The sequence below is a fragment of the Macaca fascicularis genome, chromosome 9 (genome assembly GCF_037993035.2).
Source record: "Macaca fascicularis isolate 582-1 chromosome 9, T2T-MFA8v1.1".
In the NCBI taxonomy this organism is placed as follows: Eukaryota; Metazoa; Chordata; class Mammalia; order Primates; family Cercopithecidae; genus Macaca; species Macaca fascicularis.
Genome location: NC_088383.1, coordinates 26,958,128 through 26,973,373, shown reverse-complemented (window position 1 = coordinate 26,973,373; position 15,246 = coordinate 26,958,128). Strand labels below are relative to the sequence as shown.

The window sequence follows — 15,246 nt, the reverse complement described above, 5'->3', positions numbered from 1 at the left end:
AACCCCGGAGGCGGAGGTTGCAGCAAGCTGAGATCATGCCACTGCACTCCAGCCTGGGCAACAAGAGTGAAATTCTGTCTTAAAAAATATATATATATTAGGCTGGGCACGGTGGCTCATGCCGGTAATCCCAGCACTTTGGGAGGCCAAAGCAGGTGGATCACAAGGTCAGGAGATCGAGATCATCCTGGCTAACATGGTGAAACCCCGTCTTTACTAAAATTACAAAAAATCAGCTGGGCGTGGTGGCGGGCGCCTGGAGCCCCAGCTACTCAGGAGGCTGAGGCAGGAGAATGGTGAGAACCTGGGAGGCAGAGCTCGCAGTGAGCCAAGATCGCGCCACTGCACTACAGCCTGGGTGACAGAGCGAGACTGTCTCAAAAAAAAAAAAAAAAAGAAAAATCATTTAAAGCAGAAGGTGAGCAGAGTTATTAACTGTATTAAAGCTGAAGTGTTCAGTCAATATAATTCCTACTCTCTTCAGACTGTCTGGGCTCCCTTTTGAAAACAGATGAATAATCATTTTATGTATATTTTCTTCAGGAAAATCAGATTTAGATGTTAGGAAATCCCACACCTGGGTAAAGTTGTCCCTTGTTATTGTTGTTGTTGTTCTTTTATTTATTTATTTTTTTGAGACAGTCTCGCTCTGTCACCCAGGCTGGAGTGCAGTGGCATGATTTTGGCTCACTGCAACTTCCACCTCCCAGGTTCAAGTAATTCTACTTGCCTCAGCCTCCCAAGTAGCTGGGATTACAGGCACCTGCCACCATGCCCAGCTAATTTTTGTACTTTTAGTAGAGACGGGGTTTCACCATATTGGCCAGGCTGGTCTTGAATTCCTGACCTCAGGTGATCCACCTGCCTCAACCTCTCAATGTGCTGGGATTCCAGGTATGAGCCACCAGAGGTCGGAAGTTTGAGACCAGCCTCACCAACATGATGAAACCCCGTTTCTACTAAAAATACAAAAATTAGCTGGGCATGGTGGCGCATGCCTGTAATCCCAGCTACTCAAGAGGCTGAGGCAGGAGAATTGCTTGAACCCGGGAGGCGGAGGTTGTGGAGGCTGTGGTGAGCCGAGATTGCGCCATTGCATTCCAGCCTGGGAGACAGAGCAAGACTCTGTCTCAGGAAAAAAAAAAAAAAAAAAGAAAGAAAGGAAGATTAAGAAAAACAAGTAAGAAAAATTTTTACCCAATTGTTCCAGTTCAGAGTCATGGATGGCTGGAGCCTCTACTGGAAATTCAGGGTGCAAGGCTGGACAAGATGCCATTCCATTGCAGGGCACACTCAGACACACACACACTCTCTCTGTCACTGGGACCATGTAGACACGCCAGTTCACCTAACGTGCACATCTTTGGGATGTAGAAAGAAACTGGTTCTGTCGCAGGGATTAAATATGAGCTAAGCAATACCTGGCTCAATTGTCTGTTTTAGTTCTTTGAACTATATTTTACAATGAACTTTTATAAGCTATTCAAGGATTTTTTTTTTTTAAGAAAACAAAAATTGTTAAAGTATGTGAACACAGATTATATCCACAGACACTGGGATGAATCTGCCCCCAAAGTACTCCAGTACTGCATTCACCCTTTCCGTCTGTCTCTATTCTAATATTTAAATAGGATTTGAAGAATTCAGTAAGTAATTGTTAATGAATAGGAAATTTAATGAATGTTTTATGGTTCCCTTCTGACTTGTTCTGCCTGAATCCTTCTGCACACGATCCTCTTAAGACCCTCTTCCCTTAGTTTCGGAGGGTCTAGGCTCCCTGGCTGCCCTCCCCATCTCTGGTTGCTCCTCTTTCCTGGTTCCTCTCCACCTGACCTGCACATGTCCAGACTCTTACACTAGGCTGTCTTCTCTTCTCAGTGTAGGTAAATTTCCTGGAGTTTCCCTTCTCCTCCATGGCTTCAGTTACCCTGTATGTGTCCAACTGCCTACTGAGAGGTGGTCCCAATTCATCAAAGGCTTCTCATACTTAACACAGCCCCAATTGAATGCAAACCCCTGCTCTTTATTAATCTTTCCCATCTCAGGTAATGACATACCACCATCCACCATGATACTGGCTGATCATGTTAGAGACCCCGGCATGCCCCTTTTCCTGTGCAACCAATTACCCTTGTAATCTACAAACTAACCAGTGCTTTAAACTGCCTTCTTGGCCACTACCTCATCCTAGCTACCATCATCTCTCGCTGGCCTTCCCCTTTTCTCTTCATGGCTCTCAAGTTCAATTCCTACAGTGCAATCAGATTTTTAACACATTTTTTACAATGTACAATTCAGATATACAAAAAAATTAACACACTTAAAACTTTAATTTATCATGGTGCTCATTTCTACTTTCTAGCATTAAATTATTTTTAACAAATTCAAGCTAAATTCTAAATTCTTAATGTCTTCTGAGTAGATTTAGTCACTTTAGCTTAGGGTCAGAAACCTAAAATGACTAAATAGACACTAAGAACACTGACGGCTTACATTCAGCCTTCCCTTTTCCTCTCTGTCCTGCCACATGTAAGTCGGGGATTGGCGTAGGGCACTTTGGCAGCTTCATGGCATTAGTGGGGAGGGGCCATCTGTTCTGCAGCCACTCTTGGCTGGTCACTGGCATCTGCTGAATAACTTGCCCTGTCTGGTCTCTGGTCGCTGAACGGCATCTCCCACTGTCCCCCTTCCTCTTGGGTTCTGGGTTGTCAGATCCACACAGATACCCCTGGGTCATTAGGCCACATCAGGCCCTCTCTCAGGCACTTTCTCTGCTACTCTCTAGAACATGGGACAATTCAGATGTTTGCCAATTTAGCCTTAAACAAGTGTAGTATAATACGAAACTTCTCCATATGTGCAGAGAACAAAAAGAGATTCTCCCTCTAAACCCGAAGGGCTAAAGAAAAATTTCTGAGCTACAATCCTCTCCACGTAAGCTAAGAATTGATTTCTAATATTCTTCTTAAGTCCACAAAAAAAATGAAAGATTCAAGAATAAGGTGAACTCGGCCAGGCACGGTGACTCACGCCTGTAATTCCAGTACTTTGGGAGGCAGAGGTGGGCGGATCACCTGAGGTCAGGGTTTGAGACCAGCCTGCCCAACATGGCGAAACCTCATCTCCACTAAAAATACAGAAAAATTAGCCAGGCGTGGTGGCCTGTGCCTGTATTCCCAGCTACTCAGGATGTTGGGGCAGGAGAATCGCTTGACTCCAGGAGGCGGAAGTTGCAGTGAGCTGAGATTGCGCCACTGCACTCCAGCCTGGATGACAGAGGGAGACTCTGTCTCAACGAAAACAATCAAACAAAAAAGAATACGGTGAACTAATTTGACTTTCTCATAAGATTCTGCTGCTTTTCACGCTTGTTTAAAGTCCCTGAGATGTTCAAAAGTGAAAATCTTGGTTGCGACCTCTACTTCCTCCCAGGACACTGCCTCCCATTTGTACCTCTCCTTTCCAGCAGCGGCCTGGGGTGAGCTGCCTGGCTTCCTTGCTTCCCCACACCACCCATTCCTCTCTGCTCCACACTCACCAGTGCTGCCACTTCTGTGACCATGAGGGAACCAGAAGCCCAGGCCTTCCCTCAGCTCCTACCCTGCCAGCATGCCCCCTGGGCACAGGCCATTGCGGCAGCCAAATGAATGGGCCTCTGGGCACTGACTTGCTAGTCTCTCTTCTTCACAGCAGAAGGCTCTCAGCCAGGGCCAGAGAGCAGGAGAGCAGCAGGAATGAAGGGCACCAAAGAGCCATTTGTGGTCAGCTTCACCGCAATTCTTGACTTGAAAACGATGTGGCAGAATAATTGATGAAAACATTAAGGTATTTCTCCTTCCTCTTATATCAGGCAAATAGCCAAGTGCATCTTAGTATATTTCTGCCTTAGAGATTTTTTCAGGGAAGAAATTAGAAGTTGCATGAGGTCAGTGGCTCTTCCTGTCTTTGGTAAGAGCCAAACTCATTGCAGAGATGATGTCAGGGATCCCTGAGCAGGGCAGCGAGATTGCGGAGGGCCTCCAAGAAAGCAAGGGAAAATAAATGCAGATTCTTCTGGGCAGAGGTCAGCAGGGTTCAAAGTTGTGGGACTCCTGAACTTTATAGTGACAGCTCCTGGGGAAGGTGCTAAGACTGCAGAGAATGGCTACCTGGAGTGGGCATGGACAATATGAGGCTCCAGACTCCCACGGTCGAGGTGCCACCTGCAGGGTGTGGGAGCAGCCAGACCTCCCAACTTCAACGGCTCGTGGAGGCCAGCTGGAGCCATGAGTGTCCCAACAGTAACTTCATGGACAAATGTTCAGAGACTACAGGCTGTACCTGATCTTTTGGTGGTGTGCAAGGCCATAAAACCTTTGCACAGCTCTGGGGAGAGGGAGATCTGAAAATTATTGAGATTGAATTCCTCACCAGTTTAGTATAATAGGTTGACTAGAAAAAAGTTCAATAACAATATTTCTTGTATAATGGGATTTTGCAACTTCTACACGCTATACTCAAGATTGCAGTTGTTGACAAAGGAAATAGAAATCTTCCTATTTCTATTTTTGCTCTCTCCTATCAAATTTGCCTCCTGCCAGGCCCCCTTTCTATACCACCCTTTTTTATTCCCTTCTGGTGTCATATGCCAAGTTCTAGTTAAAATGAAAAAAGAAAAACATAAAAAATGGAGGGGAATGAAGTCAGAGAAGGTAGAAAGTGGGTAGAACATCCTAAATAAAAGTGAATTTCCATGTAAGAAATGAAATAAAGGTTCTCCCAAGACAGAACACAGGCTCCTCAAATCTGCCGTAGAATAATGGTGGGAAACTAATAAACAAAGTATCTGGCATTTCCTTCCCCTTCAGGAAGTTCTAACTCTACTGATTTTTACCTGAGAGGCACTGCTGAGAAGAAACTCCTCTATTAATTGGCTTATGGTGCAAGACACCCAGATAAAGTGGCTTCAGTTGCTGTGACAAAATCATTTCATTCAATTTTTTCTGCAGAATGAAATATTCTTCAGATAACTTTGATATCTAAAAAGAAGGTCATGTGTCAGGTTAAATCAAGGAAAAGAATACAGAGAGTTCTACAGGCACTGGGGGCTGGGAAATGCCTTACCAGCACTTTTGGGGACTCTCGTGTTCCTCTCCAGCGCCCACCCTGTCCCTTGCACCAGGTCTGATAAAGTCCTCACCTGACAACCTTCCCACCTTGTGCTCTGAATACCTGCCCTCTCACATTTTTCCTTTTTTTGTTTTTTAGACTGAGTCTAACTCTGCCGCCCAGGCTGGAGTGCAGTGGCGCGATCTCGGCTTACTGCAAGATCCGCCTCCCGGGTTCACTCCATTCTCCTGCCTCAGCCTCCTGAGTAGCTGGGACTACAGGCGCCCGCCACCATTCCCTGCTAATTTTTTGTATTTTTAGTAGAGAGGGGTTTCACTGTGTTAGCTAGGATGGTCTTGATCTCCTGACCTCGTGATCCGCCCGCCTCTGCCTCCGAAAGTTCTGGGATTACAGACGTGAGCCACCGCACCCCGCTCACATTTTTCTTTAAAAACTGCCAAGCACGTCACGCTACGTGCAGAATGGTTTCCAGCGTTGCCACTCTGCTGTGTTTGCCTTTCTGCTTCTGTCCTGAGGACCCCTCTGCTGCCTTTGATTGTGTAAACCTCCTTCCTTTTCTTTCCAGTCTTTTTAGCCTGATTTCAGGGCTGCTCTATTCTGGTCTCTCTTTCCATTCTGCCCCCGGCCTCTGTTCTGTCTGCATCCTGGCTCTGATAACACGGCTGTCCTGCTGGGTTGAGTGTGAGGCTCCCGCTGGGACAGCCTCTAGATTTGTTCCATGGACCAGTGAATTTACTCCCATGGCGTTACTGGCCAGCTCCGAGTAGATGCCTTGGTAATTCTACATCTCATATCTCCACGGCATAGCAGGTCTGAGCTCTAATCCCTGATTTGGTGTTTGGAGTGAGAAGAACTGTATGTTCGTTAAACTCACTATTTCCATATGCTTAACAAGAGTAGGAAGGGTATGGGTAAATTAAAAAATGGCAGATCTCTGCTGACAACTAGAAGTTGTCTGGGTCACACCTCTCGTACTAAGGAAGGGTCCAAGTGCAATTATCGTGTTTCTCATAGGCTCAGCCACTGTCAGATACAAAAAGGGGAGTTGAGGGACTCAGGAATATTAGACAGTCCTTCTTGGAACTAACCCATTATGATATTTCTTTTATTACTTCCTACACCATTGATTATCCTGGAAATTCATGTATTTTAGAGATCATCTAGTTAAAACTCTTCATTTTACACAGGAGAAAATAACAGTGCTAACACATAAAGTGATTTTTATGAAGGTCAAATGCCTAGAAAGAGAAAGGAGGAACTGGAATTGGTATTTACAAAAGCTGGTTCTTGCAATCTTTCCATAGCACCAATTTATCAGAGACAAATTGTTATATATCAGAGATAAATTGTATGTATCAGAGATAAATTGCATGTATACCCATGAGAAGCCCTAAAACCTGTTGCTTCCTATGCTCCTCTCTAGAAATAGCTGAAACACACCTACGACTGGCGCGAGATATTCTCCAGGAGGGAACTTTTCTCTGCGGTTTTTCTTTGCGATTCTTTATTTTCCATGACTGTTCGTTCACTGTCACGATGTGACATGCAGACTTTCATCTTCACTGTATATGCTTCGGTGTGGCTACCTATCAAAATCTGATACCTAATTATGTCTTCTCAAATTTGTGAAAGGGAGAAGGCATAAACTTTGGAGGATTTAGAAAACTTAAAACGACTTTAATTTTTTTTTAGCTTTAATTAAAGATCTCACAGATACATCAAACTTTTCAGTGTCGAGCCTCAGCATTTTAGTAAGCTGTATAAACCAATCTCTAGTATCATGACTACATGAGGTTTCTATCATATTTTATACTAATGTTACCATAGTAAATTGGGTTAAAAGCTCCTGGCTATTTGAATAGCACAATCCTTGAGACATTTTATTAAAAATGTTTGGGGGCCCATCAACACAGATGAAACAATCTACCAGTTATTAATTATGTGTTTAATTCAGTTATTTTATAGTTCCCAGGGACTTTTATTAGTAAATAAATTCATTTATTCACATACCTGTTTTGAAAAAATTGCCAAATCCCATGCTTCTCTTTCTGAGGTTGCTTTCGAGTCTTTGTTATCCTTCATCTTGATATTATTGGTTTCCTCATGTTTTGTGGGATAGGAATACAAATTCTGAGTGTTTCTTGCTACTTCTGTTGGTGTTGTGACAATCCTCTGATGCTTAAAAGAAGACATCTTGTCCTTCCTCACCTGCTGCCTTCTCTTGTAACCCCGGTATTTGCTCTGAATGAATACCGCTGCTTTATCTTCTTCCTCCTGGGCCTGTGTCACCGGTTCAGCTTGCCTCTCTTTGACTGTCTCATGCCTCAGATGGCTTCCACCTCCCTCCTGGCTGCATATTGGTGCACTCTGGGTAACTACAGATGTCTTCTTTTCTTTTTTGGTGCTATTTGCATTTTGATAAACTGACCTTTGGCTAAGTGTAGGTTCCAAAATTGTTTTAAAGGAAGTCTCATTTTCAGCTAACCAAGGCACTGGGTAGCTTGGCCTTTCCGATATGGCCTTCCTTTCTAGATATGCTGCTTTTGACTCTTCACAATTCCTCTCCTCTGTGTACCTCTGACAGTAACTCTGGATCATAGCTTCCTCTTTCTCTACTTTCGTTAGCTTGCTGTTCTCTTCCAGGTCTTTGATAGACTTCTGTTTGGGGCTTACTTCTGGCCCTACAAGGTAGAATTCTTGCTTAACCTCTTCTTCATACACATTATTCATTTTTTTTGGAGTCTGATACTCTCTGTTGTTACTCTCCACAGCATTGGTGGTTTCCTCTTCAGGTTTGAAAGTGGAAGTCTTCACTACAGATACACTTCCTTTATTATTTGGAGCTGAAATGAATCTTTCATTAGCAGAGATTGCATTTTCTGCTTGTTTCTTCACGAAAGATTCCCTGTGTAAAATATATTATCTTTGAATATACAGTACTAAACTGGGGCTTATTACTTCTTTTGGCAATAGCTATATGCTAGATACTGGTGGGAGAAAGGAAAAAGGAACAAAGAAAGCTCAAAATTAAAATGTCTCAAGTCACATTAATCAAGTGCTTTCCAGAATGTTCTCTCTGGTGACAACTGTGATAACTACTCAAATAATGAGAAAACCAGATTCAACTCAGAGTGAGAAATATCCTAGCATATGAATAACCATCTTTTCATTTAATGAGATATCAAAATTCTAGGAACTTAATCCTTTCAAAATATATTCTTTTCAAAACAAAGTACTTTAGTAGTGAGATGCTGTGAAAAATATACCTGTTTGATACCAGTAAGCAGGGTATGTTCACTTGACTGACATACTGTACTTTAATAAGCACTAAGTTTACTGATCAGAGGAAATATCTTATAAAATTAAAGGAAAAGCAAGTCCTCGCTACAGTTCATGATCATGTAATACGGTGGCCAAAATTTCACAGTTGCTACTTTGCTAATATCCTTCCAAAATGATTTCCCTTCACTTGAAGATAAGGTCTTCTCTGTATCTTTTTTTTTCTAGCCAAGAGCAATACCACCAAGAAAAAGGTTAAGATGGAATAAAAATGTTGTACAATGACACCTTGATATGCTAACACTTCTCATTGCTACTTGGAGGGCTTTTGCACCAAACTTTTCATCTCAACCCAGAAACCCATGTGAGAGTTTGGGTCTTTTGTGATCTGTTTGTGAAGTCAGACTGTTCTTTGAGTCAAATCTGGAAAAAGCTACCAGGATTCCATTTTTCTAATTCTATTGGCCACTTCCTAGGACTAGAATTACTATGGTATCCCTAGGCTAATATAGGAGGCATAACAGAATCCTGCTAGGATCAGTCAAAAAACTAGGTAGGGCACCAGAGATGCCCATGATTTTGATGAATCGCTACGCTAGTATTTTGAATTCCTCCATAATACTGACCTCTCTGAGAATGCTTACATTTATTCAAAATACAACTAATGAGAGAAGATATGCGTGCAGTCCCTAACTCACTGCATTCCAAAAAATCAATTTATAAGTTAGTTTTGATCATTTAAATGCATTTCACCGGTGAAGACTTGTACACACTGCTGAAATTCCCACATCAGTTACACGTCTAGGCTCAGGCAACTCCACCCTGTGCTGCGCCTGGCTGAGGACCATGTGCAATGATGGGTACTTCTGAGGATCAGCCCTTCAGAGCTCCAGCATGAGGAGGACTGTCGATCTCTTCTGACATCTGCCAGAGTGCCCTGCCGGCCTGGGCCTTTCTCCAGCTCCCTGCTGTGGTATTCTAGGTACAGGTCAGGGGCTCTGACAGGGAAGGGTTAAGTGAAAACAAGGGCTTCTGGTAGCTGAGGGAATAGGAAAGTCAGAAGTGGCAGAGGGAGGGAGTCCTGGCCCGCAGATCTCTGGCAGTGGTCAGGCCCGCCTGCCTCTCCCTTCCCTAACCTTCCTCTCTACAAGCTTCCCTTGACTTTCTGCCTGTACTGCTTTTATGTCTGACTTTGTGATCCGCCTCCTATGAGAGCCCAATACATGTCAAATTCTCCATCCCAGACCACAGAGACCATAGCTTCTTACTCACACTCATGTACCCTGAAGTAGATCTTGTGTGCAGTAGGTGCTTAATAAGTATCTGCTACATTGAAAGTGAATCCCTGGTATCCTCAGAAGAAAGGTGGTAGCAAATGGGTATGTAACTGAACATCACACTTCCTTATTAGATGTGATATCTACAAGCAGTAATTTCTAGAAGTAGTACAATTAGTCCATCTTTCTTCCATTTGCAGCCAGTTTACATTTCTCTCAACCTCCAGACTGAAGTACAAGAGTCACAGGTATCATCCAGCCTTCTGCTCCTGAGGCAGGCCTGTGATGTTTGGAAGTTTGCTGAACTGTTTTATAGCCAGTAACAAAGAGAAACAAATCATTTGGATCCTCACAAGTAAAGACAAAGAGCATATATGTAGGTCTCAGAATACACGAAAACTTAAAACATCCAATGTCTCTAAACTTCAGATAAACATTTCTGTGTTTCAAATAAGGAAATGAGGTTGGCCTGAGGGATTCAGGGAGTGTGTGGGTGAAGGTGAGGGGAAGAGGTGGCAGAGAAGTCTTCTATGAGATCACTTATGAGACCACTATTGGCAGGAGAGAAGAATAGCGGTGGGTGAAGAGAACATTAGATGTGGGTGTGTGGGGAAATAAGAAAGCCAGGAAGCCACCTCTTCTTCTGTTTCATTCCTTCACCCTTTCTATGGCCAGTTTTGATGTTAAAAACAAGGGGACTAGCGTTGGGGCTGGAATGATCTTTATCTCCCTGGATGACCATGTACTCAGTTTGATCAATTCAAGTTTCACCTCTTGGGCAAAATGTAGATATTTTTCCCTTTCCCTAACCACTACCAACCAAGGAAGGGTTCCCTCCTCCTTGCCCCCAGTGTACCCTTTGCCTGTTTTTATAGCTGAGTTAACACATTTTACAAGAGGGATGTGTTTGTCTGTCTTTTTTTTCCCATAATACTGTGAGACATTTGAGGATAAGGATTTTGCTTCACGTATCTATGTGTTCCCACTGCCCAGTATAAAGCCTGCTGAATAAGTGAGTAAGTGGTTTGCTAACATGCACTTGGAAGTATAGACATGAGGGCTCAGAAGAAGAAAGGGAGCTGGTGATTATGATGTAGGGTCCGATGGCATATTGGCTCTTAAAGCCACTGGAATGAATGAGAGAGCCCAGGGACACATTTAGATATGGATGGGGATTGAAATGTGGGGTTTGGAGGACATATTAGCAAAGAACCCTCCAAATTAGGAGTAGAATTATAGAAAGCAATCTGGTAGAAGCCAATGAAGAAAAATTTTGAGAAATAACTCCAAAATAGGATAGAGAACACAAAAGTAGCCTCTGGGTGTTCACTGACATTTGATGTGTCAGTATCAGGAAGCTGGCTAGTATGAGAAAGGCTGTGAACATTATTCTATGACCTTACAGATCTGAAAAATCTGTATGTTACAATGGTTTAAGAATAAACATCATTATACCTTGTATTTTCAAAGTTTTTCTGGTAGTCGAATTCCTGATCAGAAGTCTGAATGGTTGTTACTGCCGTGTTTTTCACGTTAACAATTTCTTTTCTTTGTTTCCTGACAAGGTGTCCTCTTGCAGCTGAAACATATAAAGCCCATAGTAGTGTTAATCATAAGGAAATAAAAGAAAATTACTTTAGTGAGTAGAAACAGTGGTTTTGACCATTGATGTCAAAGAGAAAAATAAAATTAAAATGCCAAATAGAACAGGTTCACTTAATGTGATTCATTAGCAAGATTCTTCTACATAGCAAGCTACAGCAATAATAACTAAAGTAACTTTCATACTAAGAAGAGTACTAAAATGAAACCAAAATAATAGAGACAAGTAAAGTTGATGACAAAGTGTGTTCATTTGTTTAAAATTTGGTAATAATCATTTTCCTTTTTTGTTATGTGTTTCATATATTTTGGCCAGATATATTTCAGATTATCAGATGATATATTTGAGAATTCAGATTACTTTTTTTTTTAAGTTTTAGAAAGTTAATACAGAGCAAATATACATTCTGTAACATTCCCTATATCAGGGCAGCACCCAATAATCAATGACTATTTCTTCAGAAAAACAGTATTCTTACTAAGCTGGGTGAGTAAAGCAGTGTAAATAACCTCATTATCACATTGCTATGTTTCACTGCCAAACGCACTATGAAGAACCTTTTTATCAGAGCTTTATAAATTTTGAAATTGCGGATAAAGGATTAAGGCCCAAATTACTGGGTTTGCATTTTGATTTCTCAGTGAGAAGTTAAGGGCTTAAAATACAAAAAGAGATGATGATGACTCATTGCTGATTGACAGAATGGGGACTGGAATGTTAATCTCTTGAATGTCAGTCAACTCCTCTGCCCACGATATTAGTGTTCTTCAGAACACAGGCTGCAAACCATTAGTGGATCATAAAATTGATGTAGTAGGCCAAATCTAGCATCTAAAAATGAAATGGAATAGACTAGAATTAAAAATATCAGAACGCAGTGCTTGTAGTGTGTCTGTATATCAGGTTAAAAAGCAAAATACATTTTTTTCTCTAAGTGTCCAGTCAAAACATTTTGAAAGAGAGCATACTAACCTGTGACAAGCTCTATCTAAATTTCGTTTCTTATGGAAAAGTAGAAAGCAAAATCCGAAGTCTATTAATACAGCTTAATAAAAGTTTGTGAAATAAAGTATGGTTATAAATATTATTTCCCTACAGTTAATAGAAATAAATGGATGCCCTTTAACAAAACAAGATTTAAGTTGTCAAAAATTATGGCATGTGTAACCTTTGGAATAAAGTAGAAAAGAATCTTATTGTCCAATGAGCTATAATAATATGATTCTTGAGATCTATAATTAATCATTTGCTATATCTTCCACAATAGGTCAGTTGTATTTCATTAATTCTTGACAGAAAAGTTAAAAATTAAATTATTTAAGACAAAGCATTTATCCAAATATTAAAAGTGTCAATCACTAAAACAATCTGACTTAGATTTAATATAGCAAAAGTATCAAGGCAACAGAGTCTGGAATTAAACACAAAAGCTACATAAGAACTGGAGATTTGCCTGTAAGAAGTATTATAAGATTTGATTTTATGACCATATCTAAACATGTCAAAGAGATTACCTGACTGTATTATTATAGCGCTTTCCTTCCTTTTCTCCTGTATTTTTTGGTATCTTCTTGAACACAAGAATGCTCTGACACAAGCTTGAATCAAAATAAGCTTGTCAATAGCTTCCTTTCGCATTAGATTTAACTGTTCCACGTGATAATATTTAAGGAACACCTGAAAAATTAAAATAGAATACAAAGAACCATGGCACACAGATGTGAAGCAGTTGTGTGCTATGCTTTGAAGAACAGAACACATTCTAAATTGCTTGAGATTTTGGAAATCACTGTCTTTTGCTTCTTTGCCCTAGCTGTCATTATGACAGTACAGATTTTTATGCTTGAAGAAAACATTTCTTTGAGAAGAAATGCAGAAGGTGACAACCATACTGTTTATTTACAACAGGTAACTAGGTTTTGTTGGATGAGACAGTAAGAGTGGAGGATGTTGAGCTCTTTTAGCAAAGTTTCTAGCATCGTGTATTCTGGGCTGAGCTAATTTGTATGCTTTTTATTTTTCAAAGGCAACTATATTTCCCAAATTAAAAAATCTTAATAAATCTAATTATAAAGTAGAGGACAGAATTATAGTTCCATTAGTTCATTCATCTAATGTTTATTGAGACCTGTTACAGGTACGTATCTGTTGGGGATACAGAGATGAACAAGGCAGGGTCGCTGTCCTTTGGGGCTGGTAGTGTTGTCAGTGAAGAGAATACGGCAGAGAGAGCGCCCCAGGCAGATTTAATTAACAATGTTCTCACTGGACCCAAAGGCTGCCATGGAGAAAGGAGGGCTGACTTTTGATTATTCTAAAATCAACATCAATTGGAGCAAGGGAGGAGCCTGAAGGCTTGGCGTGTTCTCATCTAACATTTCTCAGTTTCGTTCTCCCCTCCTCCAAGATACTGAAAAGCTTGTGTTTGTTTTGTTTTGTTTTCCTTTTAATGGTTAAATTTCCTAATAAAAGTCATCTCAAAGAGTTTATTGAATCCATCAAGAAAGTCACTTAAATTCAAATTATATGGCTGAGTCATGAGACCTGATAACCCTGACTGTAGAATTCTCCAGCGTTCCATTACTCAAAAGCTTGGCACCATGGGCAAACACATTTGTGTTACACGTTTGATTTAATTCAGTTTTAATTTCTACAGGACTCTAGATGTTAATACATTTAGTCCATTCTGCTGTTGACAATTCATTTAAAATTCAATCTGTTTAAAAAGGTCATCATTTCTTTTTGCATGACATTAGAAATATTCCTATATTAATACTTTCTATCCATGTTAATGAGTTGGAAAAGGTGAAGTGGAAAAATACAAATAGCTTTAAAATGCTACATAAATATCATGCGGAACTATAACTGCAAAAGGCCTTTTTACAAGTTAAAACTCCATTTGAAGTTAGGCATGTACTTCAGACCATAAATCATGAGATTTTAGCTTGATAAAATTCATCTTTTTGAAATTTATCATCTAAGAGAAAATGGTGTGAATAAAATACTCATTTTTAATGCCCAAAATATCCCCCTACTAAACACTAAAGTAAATATGAATTACTGAATACACAGGACACTCAGTTTAAAGTAGTTTTTTTTTTTTTTTTAAAATCTCTTAAATTGTTACAGGCCTAATTTCTCATCCGAACATTATTAAAATTATCTCCCACATCTCCTACACCCAAGACACAAGTATTATATATTTCTTTGCAAATGTGGAAGTTTGTTTTGGTTTACTTCTGTGGTGTGGCTGGTAGTAGGTATTCTTGAGTGGTCGATCTCTGAGTATCTCTTGGCTTTAGCTTGGCCCTTTTCATGATACATTTCATATCCCCTTAAGATACATTCAGTGCACAATGGAAACTTGTTTATTTCCTGATCCCTGTCTCGTAATGCTATGAGAATACCTGAGAAGACCAATACATCCTTTCTCCAAACAGCGACTGTCTTTCTTCCATATTCAAGATTGGTTATGTTTTTTACTTTATTTTCTAAGGGATTAAATAAGCTTAGCTCTCACAGTTTCTAAAAGCTAATATATAAACACATCAATGTCCAATACATATAGCGAGTCTAGTAATAGTGGTGAATATTTTACTACAGAAAAATTTCAAGTTTATGATAGAAGCAGTTCTGAGAATTAGGAAAAAAAGGAAAACACGAATCTTATTTGGATCATTATGATTCTCTACAGCTTTTTAACTATATTTAGTAGTGATAAACTAGAGAATATATATGTCTGTTTTCAATACCATCTGAAATAAAGTACAGTCATTATGGTTTATCCTTTTCTGATACATCTTCAAGATAAATTTTTCTTGCATTTCTTTCTTAAAATTTCAACGTAAACTTTTCCTTAGAGTCAGGGTCTTAAGTTGCGTAGGCTGGAGCGCAGTGGTGCCATCATAGCTCACTGCAGCCTGGAACTCCTGGGCTCAAGCCATTTTCCCACCTCGGCCTTCCAAAGTGTTGGGATTA

General features: G+C 40.5%; 1 protein-coding gene across 5 annotated transcripts in view; it reads right to left on the bottom strand.

The window, feature by feature from the left end:
* The window catches only part of MYO3A (myosin IIIA), a 272,505-nt gene that overhangs the window by 30,642 nt on the left and 226,617 nt on the right, over nt 1-15,246 (bottom strand). For 4 of the 5 annotated variants that reach the window (XM_065520424.1, XM_045399709.2, XM_065520426.1 and 1 more), the window contains 4 exons: nt 12,783-12,945; nt 11,121-11,244; nt 7,120-8,014; nt 4,874-5,018 (listed from right to left, as the gene is read on the bottom strand). In XM_065520424.1, the coding sequence (XP_065376496.1) occupies nt 4,874-5,018; nt 7,120-8,014; nt 11,121-11,244; nt 12,783-12,945 (1,327 nt within the window). The remainder of the gene's footprint in view (nt 1-4,873; nt 5,019-7,119; nt 8,015-11,120; nt 11,245-12,782; nt 12,946-15,246) is intronic. The other variant, XM_074001254.1, reaches the window with a different exon arrangement.